Genomic DNA, 22,715 nt, shown 5'->3' with positions numbered 1-22,715 from the left:
TTGATGAGACTTTGGATCATCTATTAATTGATGAAACTTGAAAAGAACCTATCCTATTTAAATCTAGCTGTAATTAATCAATTTATCTTCAGTAATTTCACTTGAATTGATTCAAGTGGAGTAATAATTTTGAATAATCAAAGTTACCCTAATGAGTATGAGATTGATTAATGCAAAAGGGATTGAATTTGGAATGTATATAAATGAATATGATCCAATTCCAGCTCCTTGCAACCTTCGCCCCTTTTTGTATATTTTAATAGAATAATGCTGCATTTGACCGTGACGAGAATGCCGACGATGCATAAATTCCCAATCACATCTCACCAAAACTTGCGCCGGCCTCTTCCAAATTCTGCTTCTCTTCTTCTTCTTCTTTATGCGATTGCTCCGTTTCTCTCTAAATCTCTCACACAAGTAAGTTCTTCTACCCTCACTTGATTACCGTGATCCTCTTTTTTTAGCTTGTGAATTACAGAGCGGATTTCATTTTGATTGTGATTACGTTTTTTCTGTTTGCATTGAATGTGAGTTAGTTACTCAGCTATAATTTTGTAATTGCTCTCAATTTGTGATTTTGGGGTAGATCAGCACCTGATTTGTGCGTGAATTTTGGTATTGATTGATATGTTCGGTGATCAGAGCTGGGAGTTGCATATAGATTGGGGATTATTGATCGTGGCATTATGATAGTTGTTGATTCCTTGCTTCTGCATCACAGGTAACGAGGGGATTTGATATTTTTCTAACTCTTGTAGTTTGAGGTCAATTCCTGCTAGTTTTCTGGGATGGATTACCATTCCCAGATTGAGATTAATGAGAATTCCCCTCAATTTCCCGACCCTATACGGAGTTCATCAGCCCATTCGATTCAGTCGAGGGCGTCTGGTGGTCACTCCCTCAGGGAGGTTAGCTTCAGTGAGGGAGGACCGACGTCTGTGCGTCATGGCTCGAGGGGTGCTGAGTCTGAAGGCTTTAGTGCTTCTTATAAGGAGATACGTGACGATGATGCGAGGTTAATCTATATAAATGACCCTGAGAAAACAAATGACAAGTATGAGTTTGCTGGGAACTCTATCAGGACTGGGAAGTACTCTGTCTTGACATTCTTGCCGCGAAATCTGTTTGAGCAGTTCCACAGGGTTGCGTACATATACTTTCTCGTGATTGCTGTTCTCAATCAGCTCCCCCAGCTGGCTGTTTTTGGGAGGGGGGCTTCAATTATGCCATTAGCCTTCGTGTTGCTTGTCACGGCAGTTAAGGATGCGTATGAGGATTATAGGCGGCATCGGTCAGATAAGATTGAGAACAGCCGGTTGGCTTGGGTTTTGGTGGATGAAAGTTTTCAACAGGTAAGGTGGAAGGATATACGAGTTGGTGAGATCATTAGAGTTTGCGCGGATGAAACTCTTCCTTGTGATATGGTGCTGCTCTCCACTAGTGACAGCACCGGAGTTGCTTATGTGCAGACTACCAATTTGGATGGTGAATCGAATTTGAAAACACGGTATGCCAAGCAAGAAACACAAATGAAAGATCTAGAGAATGAGAGGATTAGTGGATTGATCAAGTGTGAGAAACCAAACCGTAACATTTATGGTTTCCAGGCAAATATGGAGATTGATGGAAAGCATATTTCTCTTGGACCTTCTAACATCATTCTACGCGGTTGTGAACTGAAGAACACTGAATGGACAATCGGAGTGGCAGTTTTTGCAGGCAGAGAGACTAAGGCAATGCTCAATAACTCTGGAGCTCCGTCCAAGAGAAGCCGTCTTGAAACATCTATGAATCGCGAGATCATTTTCCTTTCAATTTTCCTCTGTGCACTGTGTGCAATAGTCTCTGTTCTTCATGGAATTTGGTTGAGACACCATAAGGGTGAATTGGATCTAATGCAATTCTATAGGAAAAAGGACTATTCGGAGGCTGAAGAAGATGATTATAATTATTATGGATGGGGCATGGAGGTATTCTTTGTGTTCCTCATGTCAGTTATCGTGTTCCAAATTATGATTCCTATATCATTGTACATATCCATGGAGCTTGTTCGCGTTGGTCAGGCATTTTTTATGATTCGAGATAATATGATGTATGATGAAGCCTCTAGCTCAAGATTCCAGTGTAGGGCCTTAAATATAAACGAAGATCTGGGACAAATCAAATATGTCTTTTCGGATAAAACGGGTACTCTTACTGAAAACAAGATGGAGTTTCAGTGTGCAAGTATTGGGGGCATCGACTACAGTGATGGGAACGGTGGTGTTGAGGATAGTCAAACTGGAAATCTAGGTCGAGGTACTGCACCTGCAATCTCTCTATTTTTTTTTTCTCATAAGCTTACAGTAGTCTCCACCTGCAAGAGCATTATTATATCTTATTTGGTGACAGGTGGTGAACAGGTTTTGAGGCCCAAGATGAAGGTAAAAGTTGACCCAGAGCTTCTTAACACATCAAAAAGAAAGCACACCAGTGAAGGGAGACACGTGCATGATTTTTTCTTGGCACTGGCTGCTTGCAACACCATTGTGCCTTTAACAATCGAGACTCCAGATTCTGCCGTGAAGTTGATAGATTATCAGGGGGAATCTCCTGATGAGCAGGCGTTAGTGTATGCTGCTGCAGCTTATGGTTTTATGCTTGTTGAAAGAACCTCAGGCCACATAGTTATTGACGTACAGGGGGAAAGACAAAGGTAAGATATTTATTTTGTTCACACATTATAATCTCATGATTTAAGTGGACTTCCTAACTCGTTTCTGTAGTTGGACATGTTTAGTTAGATTATTGAAATGTAAATATCTTTGAAAATGGGATTCCATATCCGATTGCATAACTGGTACAAATATCCTTGACAAATAATCCATGAAAGTTTGAAGAGAGAAAATATGCATCAACTAAAAGTATTATTGCATTCAGTTGTGGAATGGTGTAGAACAGTAAAACTAGTTCTATGTATTCTTGCTTACTTAAATACCTCCTAAGTCTCCTGTGATGGGCTTCAACTAGCTTATTAAACACTATAGTTTTGCTTTTATTATTACCTCATAATTCTTACTTTTCCTCTTTCATAGTTGTTTTCCTTTACCTTCTCCTTTTCTTGTTCTTTTTTAATTTCTCCAGCAATTATTTATGCCTTCTCAGATACACTCGTTAATGGGCAGCGCAGGTTTAACGTCTTGGGTCTGCATGAGTTTGATAGTGACAGGAAGAGGATGTCGGTGATACTAGGATGCCCTGACAAGGCAATAAAAGTTTTTGTAAAAGGTGCTGATACATCCATGTTCAGTGTCATAGACAGATCGCAGAACTTGAGTGTACTAAAGGCAACAGAAACTCATATTCAGACCTACTCGTCAAAAGGCTTGCGAACACTAGTTATTGGTGTTCGGGAGCTGAGTTCATTAGAATTTGAACAGTGGCAGTCGTCTTATGAAGTGGCTAGCACTGCCTTGATGGGGAGGGCTTCTTTGCTTCGAAAAGTTGCAAACAATATAGAACATCATCTCGCAATATTAGGTGCTTCTGCAATTGAAGACAAATTACAGCAAGGAGTCCCAGAAGCAATTGAGTCTTTAAGAACAGCAGGTATCAAAGTCTGGGTTCTAACAGGGGACAAGCAAGAAACAGCCATTTCAATTGGCTACTCATCTAAACTTTTAACAAGCAAGATGACCCAGATAGTGATAAACAACAACTCTTATGAATCATGTCGGAAGAGCTTAATTGAGGCATTAGTAGTGTCTAATAAGCTCGCTGATGCTCCATCTGGAGGCTCTGAAAATAGCAGCCATCAGCTTGGCCTGATTATTGATGGAACAAGCCTTGTTTATATCCTGGACTCGGAACTTGAAGAACAGGTAACCCTCCAAAGGTCCCTCTTGCTAACTTCCAGGAACTTACCAACTTATTGTATTAATACATGCCTATTGGATGGCAGCTTTTTGAATTAGCTAGCAAATGTGATGTTGTACTCTGTTGTCGGGTAGCCCCACTGCAAAAAGCTGGAATAGTTGCTCTGATAAAAAGTAGAACCGATGATATGACCCTTGCCATTGGTGATGGTAAGCATCATTGTATCTATCTTTCGTTGTGTAAGGAAGAAAAGGAAGTATGAAACAAGAACGTAAATCAGTCAACTATATATTCACTTGATTGGGCTGCTGATTATGTCGACTGTTTGACTTTCAGGTGCAAACGATGTTTCAATGATCCAAATGGCTGATGTGGGCATAGGAATCAGTGGACAAGAAGGTCGCCAAGCTGTGATGGCATCAGATTTTGCAATGGGTCAATTTAGATTTTTGGTCCCACTATTATTGGTGCATGGGCATTGGAATTATAATAGGATGAGCTACATGATATTGTACAACTTCTACAGGAATGCAGTTTTTGTCCTTCTCTTATTCTGGTAAGTTTGAGTATTGTTTATGATCAAAGAATAACGACTCATTTATGTATAAACAAAGAGCTAATGATGCAAAATACCAATGGTACCAAGAAACTTCCATTTTTATTTGTAGCATACTAGCATTAAATGTAGTTGGTTCTTTTCTGACGTTATCTTGAAACGCTTCCACGGGGAGGTGTTTGGGAAATTAGATCATTTATGATAAATGAATAACATGCAGTTTTATAAGAGTAAACTATCTACACTAGAATAAATTGGATTACGATATACTCCGTAGATTGGAAAGTAAAGAAACTTTAGAAAATTTTGCTTATCTACTATCATATGCTTTCCTTCCAGGTATGTGCTCTTCACAAGTTATACACTGACAACTGCCATCACCGATTGGAGCAGTGTGTTGTATTCAGTACTATACACATCAGTGCCTACAATAATTGTTGGAGTTCTTGATAAGGATTTAAGTAGAACTTCTCTGCTCAAGCACCCTCAGCTTTATGGTGCTGGGCAAAGAAAAGAAGGTTACAATGGAAAATTATTCTGGGTGACAATGCTGGACATGTTGTGGCAAAGTGTAGCTGTCTTCTTTGTTCCTCTCCTTGCTTATTGGGGAAGCAATGTTGATGGTTCAAGCTTAGGCGATCTTTGGACACTTGGTGTGGTAGTTATGGTGAATATTCATTTGGCTATGGATGTAACTCGGTGGTATTGGATAACACACGCAGCCATATGGGGATCAATTATTGCGACTTTCCTCTGTGTCATTGCTGTTGATATGCTTCCTTTCCTGCCTGGCTACTGGTAAGAGTGCTTTATCTTATTATGTTTATTCAGGGCATTGCATAAAGGATTTCAACCTTGTATCAGCCCTGGTTCTAGATAGTTCCAGGTTCCAAATGTCATCATGATGATATTTAGTTCTTAGGTTTTAAAAAATGCCAGTTATGATTATCCGGGGTCAAGTATCATTGCTTGGGAGGATTTTACTATTTAGTAAATCTTGTTCAGAAAACAACAATAACAATAACAATAATAATAATAATAATAATAATAATAATAATAATAATAAATAAAAAGAAAACTCATTAAATGGGAATAAAGAAAGAGAGTTATTATGCTCCTCCATCGGAGCATCCTAGTAGCTTCCTCTAATTGACTGCTCCATGTTAGTTCTTGATCGCGACATGTCTAAAAGAGAGAAGGCACCGTAATAACTTCCTCACTTGGTCCCTTAGGTTCTTGCTCATTACATGTATGTGTGTGTGTGCATGTGTCTGTGTGTATGAGAGTGGTAGTGAAATTCTTAGCTATGTGAATATATCTCTTATGGATGTGCTGGGTCGCAAGAGATCTTTCGTTGGTAATAAGGCATCAGTACAAGAGGCTTTACTTCATTGAGTAAGCAATGACTCTTCCATTTGTTCAATGTCGATCTCTTCATCGAGAACTTTCCCCATTAACCTTTTAGTTTAGGTTATGCATGAGTTTCTTTGCAAATATAGTACTTATATTGGCTCTTTCGGTCCTATCCGTCTCTCTGGTCTAATATAAACTAATCTTATAACAAATTTTTCGCTTAAATGTGTCGTAGCCTTGCAAAATATTCCATTTATTGTCCATGTTTTGCAGATTTGTTCTCCAACAATTAATTCTAGTTGAATGTTTGTGCAGGGCGTTCTTTCATATCGTCAATACAGGATTGTTCTGGGTATGCCTGTCTTTAATCACGATAGGCGCACTCCTTCCTCGTTTTGCTGTAAAAGTTTTCGTTCAGTATTACGGACACAACGATATCCAAATAGCAAGAGAAGCAGAGAAGTTTGGAAACGCAAGAAGGTACTCACAAACACAAATAGAGATGCACCAAATTTTTGATCTTCCACAGAGATGACTAAAAGTGGTTAGCTCTTTTTCCATTATTTCTTGCAAATTTGTGTAAAAAATGAAATTTTTTGCTTCTATACGAAATTTTCTCTTTCTTAGATTTTTTTAGTTTGTTACCTTCACATATGTTGGTAGTAATGAGGATTGTATTCTTTCACTGAGGCTGTAACTGTGCATTAATTTATGGTTTGCTATACACTACAGGAGTTCTCACATAGTAAAATGGATATAAATGCAGAGTACACAACATAAATTTGACATTTCATTTCAGAACTATGAAGCCTTTTCGATTTATACAAATAATTTGAGAAATTGTAAATATAATGCAAATTATAGCCACTGTGATTTGATTGGCGAACTATCCATGCTACTACTATATGTTTTCTGTTTTCCAATGAATTCTTTTATTTTCTTTTAAGAGAAATAAAATGTTCAACAAAAAACTTAGCAACTAAGAATCGTATATGGGTCAACTTTTACAAAAGTGAAATGAGTCAGACAAAAGCCTATATTCTGCTAGTTGAGTTAGAGCATTCGCAGCGGTGCTTTTTTTTCCGTCCGTCCGTCCGTTCTAGCGGCGAAGACGAGCTCGTCCGCCGCTGGGAGCCGTCCGTCCGTTCCAGCGGCACGGCGCTGCTCTTAGCTAAGAGCACGTCCATGCCGCTGAGCACCATTTACGTGGCAGCTTCTGACTAGGCCGCTGGCAAATTCGATTTTTTATTTTTTTTAAAAAAAAAATTGAAATTTATTTAAAAAAATATTTTTCCACTTCCCAAAAAATTATATCCGTTTTCTACCCACTTTTAATTTTTTTTTTCCCCAAAATTCACATTTTCATTTATAAATATTCTCACTTCAACACAAAAAAAATCATATTCTCATCTATTCTATCATCTACATTCTCTCATCTTTTTTCTCATATTCTCTCATCTAAATTCCCACCACACTACACAATGTCCGGCTCCGGCGATCACCCCTCTGGCAATCGCGATTGGAACCACGATTGGTTCGACTCCGGCGAATTCCCTAGTCCGGAAACGCAATTTACGGCCCCAACTCAAACCCAAGGTTCGCAAGCTCCGGGTGGCTACCGTCCTTACCCGGCGGACGACCAAAATGCCGCCGGGTTCGGGTGGGCACCCGAATCCGGATCGGGAGGGAGCAGCAGCTATACTCCTACTCCTACTCATCCTGTTCGTGGCACTCGCACCCCGTACACTCCGGGTCAGATGATGGCGATGTTCAAAGCCTACTTGGCAGTCTCCGAAGATCCGAAGACTGGCACGAACCAAACCGGGGAAACGTATTGGTGGCGCATCACTCGTCTTTACAATGAAATCCGGTCGGGGGAACCATCTATCGCAATGATAGTATGATGCGCAATTGCATGTTCAGATGCAACGAGGCAATCGGGAAGTTCCAGGGGTATTACCTCCAGGAAGAGCGTTCGGCGGGAAGCGGCACGAGCGAGCTCGACATCATCACTGCCGCCTTGGCGACCTACCAATGCATGGAGTTCAAGGCGTTCAAGTACCTCGATTGTTGGCAGGAGGGACGCCTACATCCGAAGTATAAGGGCGGCGTAGTAGCATCCTCCTCCAGCTCCTCCAGCAAACGGTCGAGGTCGGTAGCCTTATCCGACGGCGCCTCCAATGATGTGGCTACCCAGCTTGCCGGAACTAACTTGGGTAGCCCCGACGCTGGCCCGAGCAGTTCCCGCCGCCCGCAAGGAAGGAAGAAGGCGACGGCCATCGTCGCGCCCCGACTCCATCCGCCCCCGCCCCCGCCCCCGCCCTCGCTCCCGTTTCCTTTGTGCCTCCTCCACCCCCGAACAACACGTTTTGGACCCTCTTGGGTCAACTCTATATGAACGATATATCTAAGATGACTCCGGAGTAACTTGCAACACATGAGCAAATGATCCGAGATCTCAAGAGGCAATTGGGGTTAGAGGACTAGTCTTCCACGTGTGTAATTTTTAATTTGTAGGATTTTAATTTTGTATTTTTTTATTTTCTAGGATTTTAATTATGCATTTTTTTATTTTCTAGGATTTTAATTATGTATTTTTTTAGTATTTTAATTATGTAATTTTTATTTTTTAGGATTTTAATTATGTAATTTTTATTTGTTAATGTATTTTTATAATGTATAAATATTTTTAATAATTGGAGTATTTAAATTGAATAATAGAATGGTGGGACCCTTGAGCTTGTCCTTAGCTAAGAGTACGGATGTTGGTGTTGTGCTCTTAGCTAAGGACAATGAGTAAAAGTGGGTCCGGGCCCACTTCCGTACTCTTAGTTAAGAGCACGGATGGGGATGCTCATGCTCCACTAATAAGAATGATAATGAAAGAAAAAAATTTGTTAAAGTACTTCAATATCAATATAGTTGAGAAATTTTTTATCAATAAACTAGTTAATATTGCTAAATAAATCCCGACTTTATCAATAGACTGAAGATTGATCGATTGAAAGAAATAACGAAAGAATCACGTTTTCCTATAACTAAATAATAGTACTACTTTATAATAAACAGATATGCCACTAAATCATGTTGTAAAATACTCCCTGTTTTAAATAAAACGTCCCATTTTAATTGTTAGTTGAGTAAAGGTCAAAATTGGTCCTGAACATATGCTCATTTTATTATTTTGGTCCTAAATTTTATCTTTTGAATTTTTTGGTCCTAAACATATAGAAATTTGATCATTTTGGTCCTCCGTCAACATTTCCGTTAATATTTAACGGTCAACCATTTTAATCATAATTTTGACCAACTTAAGTAATTTTTAATTATTTAATAACTCTTAATCATAACTTTAATTATTTTATTCATTTTTTTTTATTTTTCATACTTTATGAAGTCTCCGCGGCTGTGGTGAAGTAAATCCCATTTTGTTCTTGCCACCCATTTGCACCGATTTTTCATACGTTATGAATCACGCACTTCCCCATCTTGTCGAGAATCTCCCTCAGGTCCAGCTGCACCGCGACGCAGCCGACCAGCTTCCCGCTGCCGCGGAGGCCGCATCCGGCGGCGGCGCGGCGGTGGATCTCGATCTTCAGGGAGGAGGATCCGCCGCTTTTCTCGGCCAATTTCTCGAGGTCGAGCCTGCTGAGGGAGAAGCAGGTGTTGATTTTGCTGTCGACGGCGTCGGAGTCAGAGGATTGGACGGAGAGGTCGGCGAATTCGTTGGGGAAGGGTTTGAATTTGAGCTTGCAGTAGTAGGAGAGGGGGAGGTGGGGATTTAGGGTGAATCAGAGGGAGAGACTGGAGATGAGGATGCGATGGAAGGCGGATCCATTGTGAGGAGAGAGTGATGGATGGGGAAAGGAGAGAGGGGAAGAAGGTAGATAAATGAAGGAAATGGGGAAAATGAAGAAGGAGAAGGAGACAGGCCGCTCGCCGGCGCCGTCCTCTCTCGCGTTTTTAGGGGAAAATGTTCAGACTTCCTCTTTTATCTTCTTTTTTAAAACTTTAATTTTTTATTTTAAATGATATATTCTTAAAATAATTAAAGTTATGTTTAGGAGTTATTAAATAATTAAAAATTGCTTAAGTTGGTCAAAATTGTGATTAAAATGGTTGACCGTTAAGTATTAACGGAAATGTTGACGGAGGACCAAAATGATCAAATTTCCATATGTTCAGGACCAAAAAATCCAAAAGATAAAGTTTAGGACCAAAATGATAAAATTGGCATATGTTCAGGACCAATTTTGACCTTTACTCTTTTTAGTTTGTCCCAAAAAAAAATGAAGCATTTTGACATCATTCATGCATTGTCCACATCGTGTGCGCTTATATCATACTGCATGGCATGATAATCCAAGACGAACGAGAGATGCAACCAACTAACAAAGATGAAGCCGGATCCAGCATGGAAGTCACCCATTACAGCGCAACTCAAGACGCTTCACCTCAATTTCGAGATTATGTGCAAATTTATACTTCCATCCACGAAGAACAAAGTTACAATTAACCCCAACAAGATATAATTTGGACTGACAACAACTGAATTTCTAAAACAAAATGACTAGTCTATTAGTACAGTATTATTTCTCTTAGTTGTAAATAAAGGGACACAACTCTAGTGTAAAAACTCATGGTACATTGCCTGACATCAACAACTCTATAAAGAGCACAAATTTAGGGAGTAGCAGTTTTTTCTTTTTCAGGAGCACATTCAGCCAGCCCTTACCTCAGATAGATACTTGTCTAGCTTCAATATCCTGCAGTCTGAGTGTCACGGCTCTCTTGTGTGCATCGAGCCCCTCGACTTCAGCCATAGTTGCTACGTAAGGCCCAAGCTTCCTTAGACCTTCTTCTGTCAATGACTGAACTGTAATGTACTTCAAGAACGAATCTAACGACACTCCACCGTACATCCTTGCATAACCGTATGTCGGTAGAACATGGTTGGTGCCGCTTGCATAGTCTCCCACACTCTCCGGAGTCCACTGACCCAAAAATACAGAACCTACATGTGGTATAATTTGCACTCTTAAGCTGCTGCGCGTGTATATATATATGTGCTGAAAAGTTCTACTATTGAGTATTTAAAGATGTGTTTATCAAGTAAACTGCAGATGATAGAGAGCAATCCGTGCTTAATGATTACCTGCATTCTCTATGAAAGATTCCCACTTCTCGGCATCTTTCACGTTGATAATTAAATGCTCAGGTGCATACAAATTAGAAAAAGCGATGGCCTGTCATCTCAAACATGGGAGTTTTAGGACAAAATATGAAGATCAAGATATAGAAAATAAATAATTGCTCAACTGCAACGGTATATATAAATAATGAGACCCGAAAACCAAAAGCCACATTACCAAGTAGAGGCACATTTTTCTTCTCGAAAATTATTAGTTTTAGGCGACACTAAAATGTGTAGTACTCCATAGATATGCATACCTCAACCATATCGCGTGCATGAACAATAAAGCTGTGATTTAGTGCTTTAGAAGCAAACTCTCCCCGAGGAAGGCTGTTACATTGCTTGCTGATTTCCTCCTCAATTGCAGTTATATCAACACCGTCTCCAGCAACTACAAGAACAACTTGGCTATCAGGTCCATGCTCAGCCTGAAATTGTGAACATTGTTTTTTTGTCAGAAAATAAACAGAAGGTATGAGAAACATCTTCATGTACATATTGCAACCATCATTTGATAGAGAAAAAGATCAACGATTTTCTTTCATTATCTCCCAACTACAGTTAACTATGTTACAGTTTTCGACCAGGGGCCACCTTATGCTTTAACAAATTTATTAAAAGACTTAAATATTTTTCCTGCTAAATGGATTCAACCCTATCTTTCAATAACTAAAGCCATGGGACTTATGCCAGATATATGTGATAGCGTTGGTGCAAGAGTAGAATAAGGGATATCTGGAAGCAAGAAATGGAAAGGGAGATACCTGTGAAAGTAAATCTGCTGCTATGTGAACATGGCTGGCATGCTTATCAGCTATGACAAGCACTTCTGATGGTCCAGCAGGCATGTCTATTGAAATCATAGCCTCACTGTTCTATTGAGGAGAAGTAACAATTTAGAAACATTCAGTAACACAAAAATAGTCATTGTTTTACTAACTTTTCAACAGATAGAAAGCATAAATACCTGGAGAATCATTTTTGCAGCTGTAACATACTGATTTCCAGGTCCGTATATCTTTTCTACCTGCAGGGATAACAGCAACTTGTAATCGATACAAGTAAAATGAATGACTCAAACAAATCAGATTCAATACATACAAGATCACCAAGAAGGAAAAAACATTCACCGTAAAACATTTTAGGCCCAGAACGACATTTTTCTGGGGAACAAGAACCAACAAAAAGATATCTTCTCCACCCAAAAGGCCAGAACTCAAAGTGAGATAGCCAGAACTTATTTAAGAACAAAGGTTAAGGATGAAACATAATTCTCCATTATCCTTCAGTTTGACAAGAATGTATATCATCAACTAATGATAGCTCCAAACTATATACAGTTTAGTGAGAACTTATCTCTATTGAACGCCAAAAACTAGTACAAAGTGAGGTATAATTTCAAACCACAATTACAGGCAGAGAGTTCTAAAACGAAACAGACAAGAAAAATCAGCAGGAGAGAACGAGATGAAAAAAGTAAGACACTTTCTTCAACTAGAATAGAAACTTCAATTGTTTCCCTGTAAATTTATTTAACATTTTATGTTCCATAGGGAATGCCTCTATCCAATAATAATATACACTTTCAATAAGAAATACTTCAAATTTATTTTCTACTTTACAGGTAAAAGAAATTTGTATATATCTGAAAGCATTTTCAGCTTCAATCCTTGTACACCAAAAATAAACTGAGTTTCCACTAAATAAAACGGAGGATTGCTTGTCACTCAGAAGTACCTTAGGGCAAGATTCAGTTCCCCATGCCATAGCTGAAATTGCCTAAACACGACATAGTCGATTTTAGTAACACTGAAGGTCCAAGGACGTACAGAATATACACAAAGTATACTGCATTCTGACCTGAGCACCTCCTGCTTTAAGAATATGAGTAACACCAGCTTTCTTTGCACAATAAAGAACCTCCTACGAACACAGTCACTGAATGGTTGGTGATCCACAACTAGAAAATAGTAAATGAAAAAAATGAAGAGTCCTTTCAAAATTTCGAGATAAGAACATTAACCTTACAAATGCTTCCATCTTGAGCAGGAGGGGTTGCCAGTACAATTGTTTTGCATCCAGCAATCTGGGCAGGCTGATTTAGGGCAACCCATTAGTAAAGCTAGAAATAAAGTTATGTTATTATAGCCCAAATAAAAAAAATGAACAGAAAATATAATATTAGGTCCCCAATTCCCATACAATTGCAAGCATGAGAGCTGTAGAAGGCAACACAGCAGTTCCACCAGGAACATAAAGACCCACAGATGAAATACATCTTGCCACTCTTTTACATTTAACACCCTGAAAGAATGGGAAGGAATTAGACAAGATTGGGGGAATGCATGACATTTACACTAAAATAAAACCATTCAACTGCTTACTTCCATGTTCTCAACAACTTTTTCAACTGGCTTTTGGGCAGCATGAAAAGCAAAAATGTTATTGTAAGCCACATCAAATGCTTCTTGAACAGCTGGATCAAGCTAAATAAATTAATACTAGTTAGAAGCATGGGCAGAAGGCGGCTAGAAAAATGTATATCCCACAAGTTCAGTAACTAGCACATTCAGTGAAGGATTTCTAACATTATGCAGGATATACCTCTGGATCAGGAAGATCGCTGACACTCTCCACTATGTTGTCTAGTCTGACTTTGTCAAACCGCATCGTGTAGCTGTTTCCAAGAAAAGAGAAAAAAAAAGTGCTATGTTCAATCAGAATCAGCCCAACAACAGGGAAAAAAAACCAATTCTGTTTTATAAGTTGTGTTAGCTGTTTGTCAGAAAATAATAACCTGATGTGCATTAATGTTGTACTCCCTCCGTCCCATTCAAGATATCCACATTCTTGAGTGGCACGGGATTTTAGGAGGAGTTGTTACTTGTTAGATGGAGTAAGTAGAGAGAAAAAGGTAGTTGAATATTTTAATGAGTTGAGAGGGATTTGTTTCTAAATATAGAAAGTGGACATCTTGAGTGGGACAAACTAAAAATAAAAGGTGGACATCTTGAGTGCGACGGAGGGAGTATATCTCATCTCCTTACACGGTTACACCACAGACATAAGATAATGATGAAAAGATGTATGCTCAAAAGGTACAGAAAAACCTACTCTTTCACAGCTGCATCACCTTTACTCCGGATATCATCAACAATCGGTTGAACCTAGTACATATCAAGGTAAGGTAGTAAGTATAACACAAATAGATCATGAAGAACATAGATAATAAGAACTGTACATTATATAATAATGGCTTCCCTTTATGAGCCTAGAAGACAAACAATATATTTCAGCTGAGAACATGGCAGCCAAAGCATCAAGTCTTACCACATTGAAGATGGATGAAAAGTCAATTCGAGGACGACTTTTGAGGCTATCAACCTCAGTCCTAGAAAGGTCTGCAAGCTTGTAGGACTTCATTGAGCAATTTGTAGCGCAACGAAATGACCCTATAACAAGTAGTAGTAATAAGATGGAGGAGCCTACTAAATAAGCAAATTCAAAAACCAATTACACTTTAATCTTTCTTATACCATCAGTCACTACACAGAATATAGCATGTATCCTTACTAAAGAATTCTGTGCTGTGCTTAAATGTACTATGTCATGTAGTTAAAGCTATGTTATGGCCCCACATTTAGAGAACTGAGAACCATACCAATTGAATGTTCACTTATCAAAACAAACAGGTCTACAATTTTACAATGTTGTGTCATCCCAGACATTCTTACATGAATATATACATTGGGGAAATTATGTTAAAAGTTACAAAACAAAAAATATCCGAATATAACTAAATATAACTAGGAAGTTCATGACTTATGTTCACAATCCAAACTCCTTGTTCATGACTTATGTTCAATCTCAAGTGCTCCGTTGAATGATCGATATAAGTCAGAAAAATCTAAAGATCATTTTCACACTATACCAATCAACAGTGTATCTATCTACCCATCTATCTATCAAACCCCACAACGAAAGAACAAAGAAATCGGAAAACAAAACAAAAACGAGAAGAGCACCTACACAACCTCAACCCCAGTACCAAATTGTCATGACATTCTGTGCTTGCTTGATTTACTTTCTTTTATGCTTCAAGATCATGAATACATAACAAATAACAAGCTCACAAACCACTCATACAAAGTACTAGTCCAAAAAACATACAATAAACTTCCTAATTTAACCCAAATTCAGGTTTCGCAGCCAAAACATATCCAATGCACAGTTATTTGTTCCAACTAAGACCACATCCTGGCCATTAAAGCACCAATTTTTTTATTTATAAAATAAATATACAATTAAGAGGAAATTGAGGAACTTACTTCGCTGAGAATAAGGTGAGAGCCGTTGAGTATTAGCTCTTGTGGTAGAAAATAAACCACCGCTCCGATTGAAAGAAATAAGTCTACAGTCCATTAAGACGAAACCTTCAATGAAAGTGATTCATAAATTGGAATTAAATTGATTCAAAACATTTTTGGCTGTAGAAGATAGAATCAGAAAGCAAAGGTTTTTGAGTTTACCGTGGAGGCAGAGAAGTTGACGAAGACAGAAAGAGGAAGTTAGGTTTTCGGCGGCGGCGGCGACACTTGCCGGGAGTGAGAGGTCGTGTAGTGGCTAAGAGTGAAGCTTTTTCTTCTGATTAGGGAAAGAAAAACTAGAATTTGGGGAAACGACGCTAAAAGCCACTAATTACTGTATATCTAAACCAATTTCATAGCATTATATGATTCATATTTCAAATTTTTTTTTTTTTCACTCGGAGTACTTTACAAAGTTAAATAATTTTATAAAATTCATGCTGGTTCGACATGTGACATCGATGCCGGAATAGAGAGAGTATTATATTGAAACTCTTATTGATGGAACTCGGACTCTTATTGATGGAACTTGGATCACGATGTTGATGAACGATGCAACTTTGAGGACTGAGGGTTTATTTGGGGCTCAAGGACGAAGATGGCCCGATAACTCGGACAAAAAATGCGAGTCAAAGGGTGGCACCAAGTTAGGTGGCATCACCTTACTCTTCCACCTGACCGAGTGGATGGCGCTGAAGTATCGAGAAACTAGGTGTAAGCAAAGTACGAACGAAAAGTTGGCAGAATAACTAACTCTCGTACTAACTAACAGCGACATCGTCTTCTACAACCAAATTGCGTAAAACTTCTTAAGAAATTCAACATAAGCGAAATTAAAACAGAGCAACTGACTTTTAAATCAAATTTATGCATAATCAACGAAGAACCTAACAGATCTGCATACTCTAGACGAAGCAAAACAGAAAACAAGAAGAAAACAGAATCCATCTAACAACTATCTTTCCACACGTCGAATCCAACCTCAGACGCTAAATCCACTCCGGATCCAAGCGTCCGACACGAACTCCAACCAACAGAAACTCTTCATCACGTCAGATTTAAACAAGGAACTCCGAATACTCAAATAACCACAGATCTATCACCAAATTCCATATCGAACACCACAACATCAAAATAAACAGAGATTGACATAACATTTGAAGAAATAAACTAACAGCAGAGAGATCTATGCAAATTGACTTGGAATTTAACTGCTACACGCAGATCAACAAACGGAAAGACAAATAAGTATCATCAACAGCAAGGTCGACTCCCAAAAGTGAAGTTCGACGGTAAAAACGAGCAAAACAACTGAAAGTAAAAGTAATTGTATCTTCGTCCACACTCGGACGGTGTTGCCAACCACGAAATTTCTAAGAAAGTAACCTTCCGTTCCCGACTACCCCAGATCTCCCATTCCCAAGTGTGTGTAATGTGTGTGAGCTAAGAAGAGTGAAGAAAAAGTGATAATCCTTGCGTTGCATGCTCTTCTATATATAGGCGTTTGAGTGGGGCCCAGCGAGGTATAGATAAGACTTTGTTGCCCTCAGCTATTGACTCCTCTGTCACGCCAATTTTCCTTGTAATTCCTGCTCACTTCGTTCCTTTCCTTCGCTAGACCATCTCCTTCAGTACTTCCTTGATCAAGCGATTTTCTTCACACACCTGGCTTAGGAAACGTATTAGACCCAGCAAATTATAACATTTTCCGCACATTACCGATGCATGAAATTAGCCTTATCAAACTGCTCACACTTAAACCATACTTGTCCTCAAGTATAAAGACAAGAAAAGAAAAAGAATAAGGCGAATTTCAAGCACGGTTATCTCTTGATCGACTCCTAGACCTAGACAAGGAAAAAAAAAACTAAGAAAATATATAAAAAACTAAGAAAACATACAAACACTTAAACACATATGCATGAGCTATCTTCAATTTTTAGGCATCTGTCCCCACAAGATTAAGGTCAATTCAATAGGTTGCACTCCTCCAAATAGGCCCTTTCCCTTCCTTTACCTAGCCAATCTGTCAGCTTGTCAAGATAGCTTTCCACTTACCCGATTGTTGGGTTCACTCGATCACTCATTCCTCACCAGGGATGTTAGGATCGATTCTCTCTTAAGTTAATGCTACACCACTGAAGCGTCGGGTTATGAGAGTTCCTCCTTCCTGGGTCAGGCTATTATCATTCCTGCTTTCTAGACCATATCCCCCTAGACTTCGTCCAGCTTATTCCTCCTCTTTTCTATATATTTTTTTCTTTTTCTCTTTTTTTTTTTTTTTTTTTCTTCTGGACTTTGTCCAGCTTATTCCTCAATTTCTCCTTTCTTCTGGACTTCGTCCAGCTTATAACGCCTTTCCCTAGACTTCGTCCAGCTTATACCTTCATAACCCAATTCCCAATTTTTTCTCCTTCACAGCTCTTCTCCCTAAGCATTCAGTGGTGGCCCTTAAACATGTGTTAGCTCGAAGTTATTTAAGGCTTATAACTCACTATATAGTAGGGCTTCACAACTAAGTAAGTAGAGGCATCCTCCATCGTTCTCGCTTCACTCAAATTAACTAGGCTTATTTGAGGAAAAAGCTTCTAAGTTGAAATGCCTCCTATCTTCAATTACTTTCACTAAGGGAATCATGCCGTATTATATCCACTGGCTCATGCGACAACACTTAAGAATTACAGATTCTTAATATGCAGACAAAGGTAATGCATTGACTCCTCTCCCCCTCCCACTTCACTCAAACTTGTCCCCAAGCCATCGTCGTGAAGGGGCGAACAGAGAGATCAATGCAAAATAACAAAACAGATTATATAAACACAAACTTTTCACACTTAGACCAAGCAATGGGCTAAGTGGGAGAAGAAACACAGAAAACATAAGAAAACAATCACAACAAACAGAAAATACAAACTTCTCACACTTAGACCACGCAGTGGGCTAAGTGGGAGAAGATATAACAAATATTAATCACGTATATAACAGGGATAAAAAATGAAAAAAAAACTAAAAGAACGACAAATAAAAGTTACTTGGTCAAGAGATGATTGGTCACTTCTGGGGCTGGCTCCCTCGAGAGCCAGACTGGGGTGGGATTCCGGGTCGGGTCACTTTGATTTTCTTCTTTGCTGGCTGCTCCAGCTCTTCTTCCTCCTGTATTGCTTGTTTAGATACTGGCTTTCTCACGATAGACTTTGGTTTTGGTGGGGCTGGAACTTGCATGGGAACGGTCGGGGAGATCAATTGCTTGAGCGATTCCTGCGACTGCCTGACGGAGGGACTGCTCTGAGTGGGCTGCCTGACTTCACTGCTGGACCCAGGAGTTGTCCTCGACTGGGTCAAGGGGAGCGTCTGCTGCAACCACTTTAGCATCTTCAATGAAAGCTCCACCGCTTCCGTCATTCGCTCATTCTGTTTGGCGCACTTCACCGCCAAATCAGCAATATTGCCCCTCAGGGTCTGTACTTCTTCCCGATTTCCCATCAATTCCTTCCTTATCCCACCGAGCTCCTTGATCATTTCTCTCCTCATCATCTGCATTTCTTTCTTCACGTCCTGGACTTCCTTGCGTAGCTCCTCAACCTCTTCACTCGGCATGGCTTCCTCGGCTTCCTCCGGCTCTGCCTTCACCTTGTCTCCCAACGAATAGAAGAGAGTCTTGGTGCCTTGAGTCTGCAGCAACCCTTTCTTGAAGAAATAATCGACACTAAACACTTCTGGGGGTTCGCACATGATTACCAGCGGAGCGGTCTTGGCAATTCTCATTTCTATGTTTCTCTGGAGGTAAGCGCCGATGAGGTGGCAGGTGTACATATGACGCCCCGGGTTGCTCGTCATTTGGTGGCACGCCTGCGCCAGCCAATATCTAAGGTGCACCTTAACACCCTTCGCCATGCACCATGTAAAGTAGAGGTCTGTAGTAGTGAGAGCTGAATTCGCACTGCCCATCAAATTATAGCTGAAAAACGTTTGAGCAAAACGGAGAACCCGGTCTTCAATGTGGGAGGCTTTGGAGTAGCTGGACTTAAACGCCCCTGACTTAGGATGCGTGACCAGTTCTCATGCTGTCTGTACTTTGAAACCAGGCGTGTTCTTTGGCATCCCGACCATCCTGTCATTCCACGCCCCCTCTTCATCTTCTGCCTGGGTAAACAACCCCATCCGCAGAGACCACTCCCTAATGCTCAACTCATATTCCTGATTGAAAAGTCTGAATGTGATAGAATCCGCGTCCAGGTCAGTGGTATTCTTTAAACGAAAAGTGGAGAAAAACTCCCTTGCTAAATCCACTGGTACCCTCTCCTGGCTGTGCTGCAACAGCCACTCAAACCCTATCGCTCGGATACAGGCGTGGAATTCTTTGTCACATGCGATCATTTTGAGTTCCCTTGAGCTGTACTGCTTTCCTGACTTGGCCATCTTCCCGGCGCTACACCTCTCCTTGTATACCGCGATCCTCTTTTGATCGTCGAACTGCCTCATCTCCTCTAGCAATCCTTTAGTCAGCCAAATTACCGGTCGTCCTAGAATCGGCTCTTCTTCAGCCTCCTCAGAGTTATAGCTGGGCTCAGGGATGGGCTCGTCGTGTTCCTCGACAGAGGGTTCCTCGGTTATAGGGGAAAGGGTCTCCTCGACCTCCTGGACGGAGGGAGCTTTCCTGGACCGGGTGGATGAGGTCGCCGCCGCCTTTCCTTTTCTTGCCTTTTCCTTGGCCAAGCGGCGTTCCTCTACCTCTGTTGCATCTGGCACTAAGTCATCGACTACATCGAGGAGGCTCCTCCTGGTGCGTCTCCTTTCTGCCCTCTCATCAACCTTGGGCTCACTTTCTTCCTGGTCATTAACCAGGTCCACGATCAGTTTCAGCCCTTCCTCGGGCTCCGGTACTTCAGTTGTATGTAGATCTGACTCCTCCAAAAGCTTTTCTGGGGTTTCCCCCTCACCAACCAACATTGGGGTTGCCCCCTCGATATAAATGGGGTTCTCCCCACTGACATCTCCTGGGGTTGCCCCCTCTTCCACGAACTCAGGGGTTGTACCCCTGAAATCAACCGGGGTCCCCTCCCCCGTCTCCAGAATAGGGGTTTCCCCCTCAGCAATCTTTTCAAACACAGGGGTTTCCCCCTCAGCCACATTCTCCACCATAGGGGTTACCCCCTCCGCAACTTCATCTAACACAGAGGTTTTCCCCTCACACACTTTCCTACCCTCAAGATTAGGGCTCTCAGTTTCTTTCCCTTTTGTCTCCACCATGGTCTCATCGTGGGTCGGTTCACCATCCTCCGACCGTTCGTGTGATGCCCCCTCTTCCTCCGCTTTTTGTGAAGCGGTTTCTGCATGCGGTGATGTAGAATCTCGCGGTCCTTCTTCAGGAAGATTCGCCGATTTCGCAGCCGAATCTGCCGGAATTGTCAGTGGTGGTGCGACCGGCGCAGACGGCATTAGACTGGCGGCGAATAGGGCATACACCTCCTTTGCTTTCTCTACACTCCCCACCTTCTGCGTCAACTCTGCCAACAAGGTAGGGTCATACACAGTGTTTTGGTTAGAATCCACTGGTGCAGATCTGAAAAATGAAAGGAAACTGGGCGAATTTGGTTAGGGTTTCGTTTCTTTTTAGAGAGAGAAAATGAAACTAGAGAGAAGGGAGAGCGAATCAATTTTTCGTCGAATTAGGGATAACTGGAGAGAGAAGGACGACGGTTGCTTTTCTGGTGAAAAGATGGTGCGGTTGCAGGCGTGATGTAAGCAACCGTATGTCTCCCATAATTATCGGCCAGAATTTGAAATTCAAAATATCTTTTTCCCTCCTCGACTCCTTCCTCCAGACTTCCCTTGACTCCTTCCCTCAGATTCTCCTCTAGCTAATTCCCTCGACCATGTCCTACAAAACAAAGAAAGTGAAGGTTCCAGACTCCTAGGTCGAGGTTAGAGCATTAAATAACGGTTCCCCTTGGAGTCTGGTGCTTCGAAAATATTTTTTGGATTTTCTAAAAAAAGCAATTAAACTATTTACATCCTTGTTGTATTTCCGAGATTCTCTGGTTCAATTTGAATTTTCAAAATTGTTAACTTACTCCTTGACCCAGGAATTCATCGGAAATTTCCCCCGTCCGTTTAGGCGATAATAGGGAGTGTATGTAGTGGAACTTCGTCCACAACACACAACTCGGAATTATCCGTATAGACTTTCACTCTATGATCGTTTACAAGGAAAGGAACAGAGTTTGGAGCACTTCCCTGGATCTCCACTGCTCCATTTGCTCGGATGCCAACGATGGTGTACGGGCCGATCCACTTAGACTTCAGTTTCCCTGGCATTAGCTTGAGCCGAGACTGAAAAAGGAGCACCTTCTGTCCCACATGAAGTTCCTTGACCCGGAGGTTTTTATCATGCCATAACTTTGTTCTTTCTTTGTACCACATGGCAGACTCGAACGACTCCAGCCGAAGTTCCTCCAACTCTTGTAATTGTAACTTCCTCTCTTCTTCGCAAGCTATCGGCTTCATATTCATTTCTTTCACTGCCCAATACGCCTTGTGCTCAATACCAACAGGTAAGTGACACATCTTGCCAAACACAAGTCTGTAAGGTGACATTCCAATAGGCGTTTTAAAAGCAGTTCTGTAAGCCCACAATGCATCCCCGAGTCTCTTGCTCCAGTCCTTCCTTGACGGATTAACTGTTTTCTCCAATATCGCCTTGATCTCGCGATTAGAAATCTCTGCCTGGCCATTAGGCTGAGGATGGTAAGGAGTCGACACTCTATGGTGAACCCCATATTTCTTCATCAAAGCCTCGATGGTGCGATTACAGAAATGAGTTCCTTGGGCCGAGATAATGGCCTGAGGAACTCCATATCGGTTGAAAATATTGGCCTTCAAAAATTTCGCCACCTCCTTCGATTCACATGTTATGGTGGCCTTAGCTTCTATCCACTTAGACACATAGTCTACTGCAACCAATATATATGTATTCCCACAAGACGATGGGAATGGTCCCATAAAGTCCATTCCCCACACATCAAAAATTTCGCACACTATCACTGGGACCTGAGGCATCTCGTCTCTTCTCGAAATCCCCCCCGTCTGCTGGCACCTCTCGCAACCTTGGCAAAATTCAAAAGCATCCCTATTTAGCGTCGGCCAATAGAAACCACTGTCTAAAACTTTCCTCGTTGTCTTCCTTGGCCCAAAGTGGCCTCCACATGCCAACGTGTGGCAATGAATTAACACATCTCTTTGTTCCCATTCGGGAATGCAGCGTCTAATCACTTGATCTGAGCACATCTTCCATAAGTAAGGATCGTCCCAAAAGTAATATTTAGCTTCACTCCTAATCTTCATCCTCTGGGCTCGGGAAATCTCATCTGAACTTGGCATCTCTCCCGTG

At 40.9% G+C, this 22,715-nt stretch overlaps 2 protein-coding genes across 6 annotated transcripts; one reads left to right on the top strand and one right to left on the bottom strand.

Annotated features, from left to right (window-relative positions):
* Positions 1-236: 236 nt before the first annotated feature.
* Positions 237-6,490, top strand: LOC125192725 (phospholipid-transporting ATPase 1-like). 4 transcript variants are annotated; one of them, XM_048090351.2, is made up of 8 exons: positions 237-417; positions 722-2,298; positions 2,392-2,695; positions 3,170-3,860; positions 3,941-4,064; positions 4,192-4,411; positions 4,751-5,209; positions 6,080-6,490. In XM_048090351.2, the coding sequence occupies exons 2-8, from the start codon at positions 789-791 to the stop codon at positions 6,297-6,299; spliced, it is 3,528 nt and encodes a 1,175-aa protein (XP_047946308.1). In that variant the 5' UTR covers positions 237-417; positions 722-788; the 3' UTR covers positions 6,300-6,490. The 4 variants fall into 4 exon arrangements, with proteins under 4 accessions (XP_047946308.1, XP_047946309.1, XP_047946310.1 ...); XM_048090352.2 differs by having other exon boundaries at positions 643-2,298; XM_048090353.2 differs by having other exon boundaries at positions 592-2,298.
* Positions 6,491-10,317: 3,827 nt separating this feature from the next.
* On the bottom strand, positions 10,318-15,651 carry HDH (histidinol dehydrogenase). Of its 2 annotated transcripts, none has more exons than XM_048090355.2 (15): positions 15,488-15,651; positions 15,287-15,391; positions 14,289-14,410; positions 14,073-14,125; positions 13,563-13,635; positions 13,343-13,444; positions 13,161-13,262; positions 12,982-13,053; positions 12,819-12,881; positions 12,696-12,737; positions 11,926-11,985; positions 11,723-11,833; positions 11,216-11,386; positions 10,920-11,010; positions 10,318-10,778 (listed from the first exon to the last, which is right to left on the bottom strand). In XM_048090355.2, the coding sequence occupies exons 2-15, from the start codon at positions 15,378-15,380 to the stop codon at positions 10,501-10,503; spliced, it is 1,434 nt and encodes a 477-aa protein (XP_047946312.1). In that variant the 5' UTR covers positions 15,381-15,391; positions 15,488-15,651; the 3' UTR covers positions 10,318-10,500. The 2 variants fall into 2 exon arrangements, with proteins under 2 accessions (XP_047946312.1, XP_047946313.1); XM_048090356.2 differs by having other exon boundaries at positions 15,287-15,369.
* Between the last annotated feature and the right edge of the window lie 7,064 nt (positions 15,652-22,715).

This window comes from Salvia hispanica, chromosome 4 (genome assembly GCF_029641045.1).
Source record: "Salvia hispanica isolate PSC_SH4W2 chromosome 4, Shi_PSC_v1, whole genome shotgun sequence".
In the NCBI taxonomy this organism is placed as follows: Eukaryota; Viridiplantae; Streptophyta; class Magnoliopsida; order Lamiales; family Lamiaceae; genus Salvia; species Salvia hispanica.
Note: the sequence above shows the minus strand (reverse complement) of the source record. Positions and strands in the feature narration are given on the sequence as shown.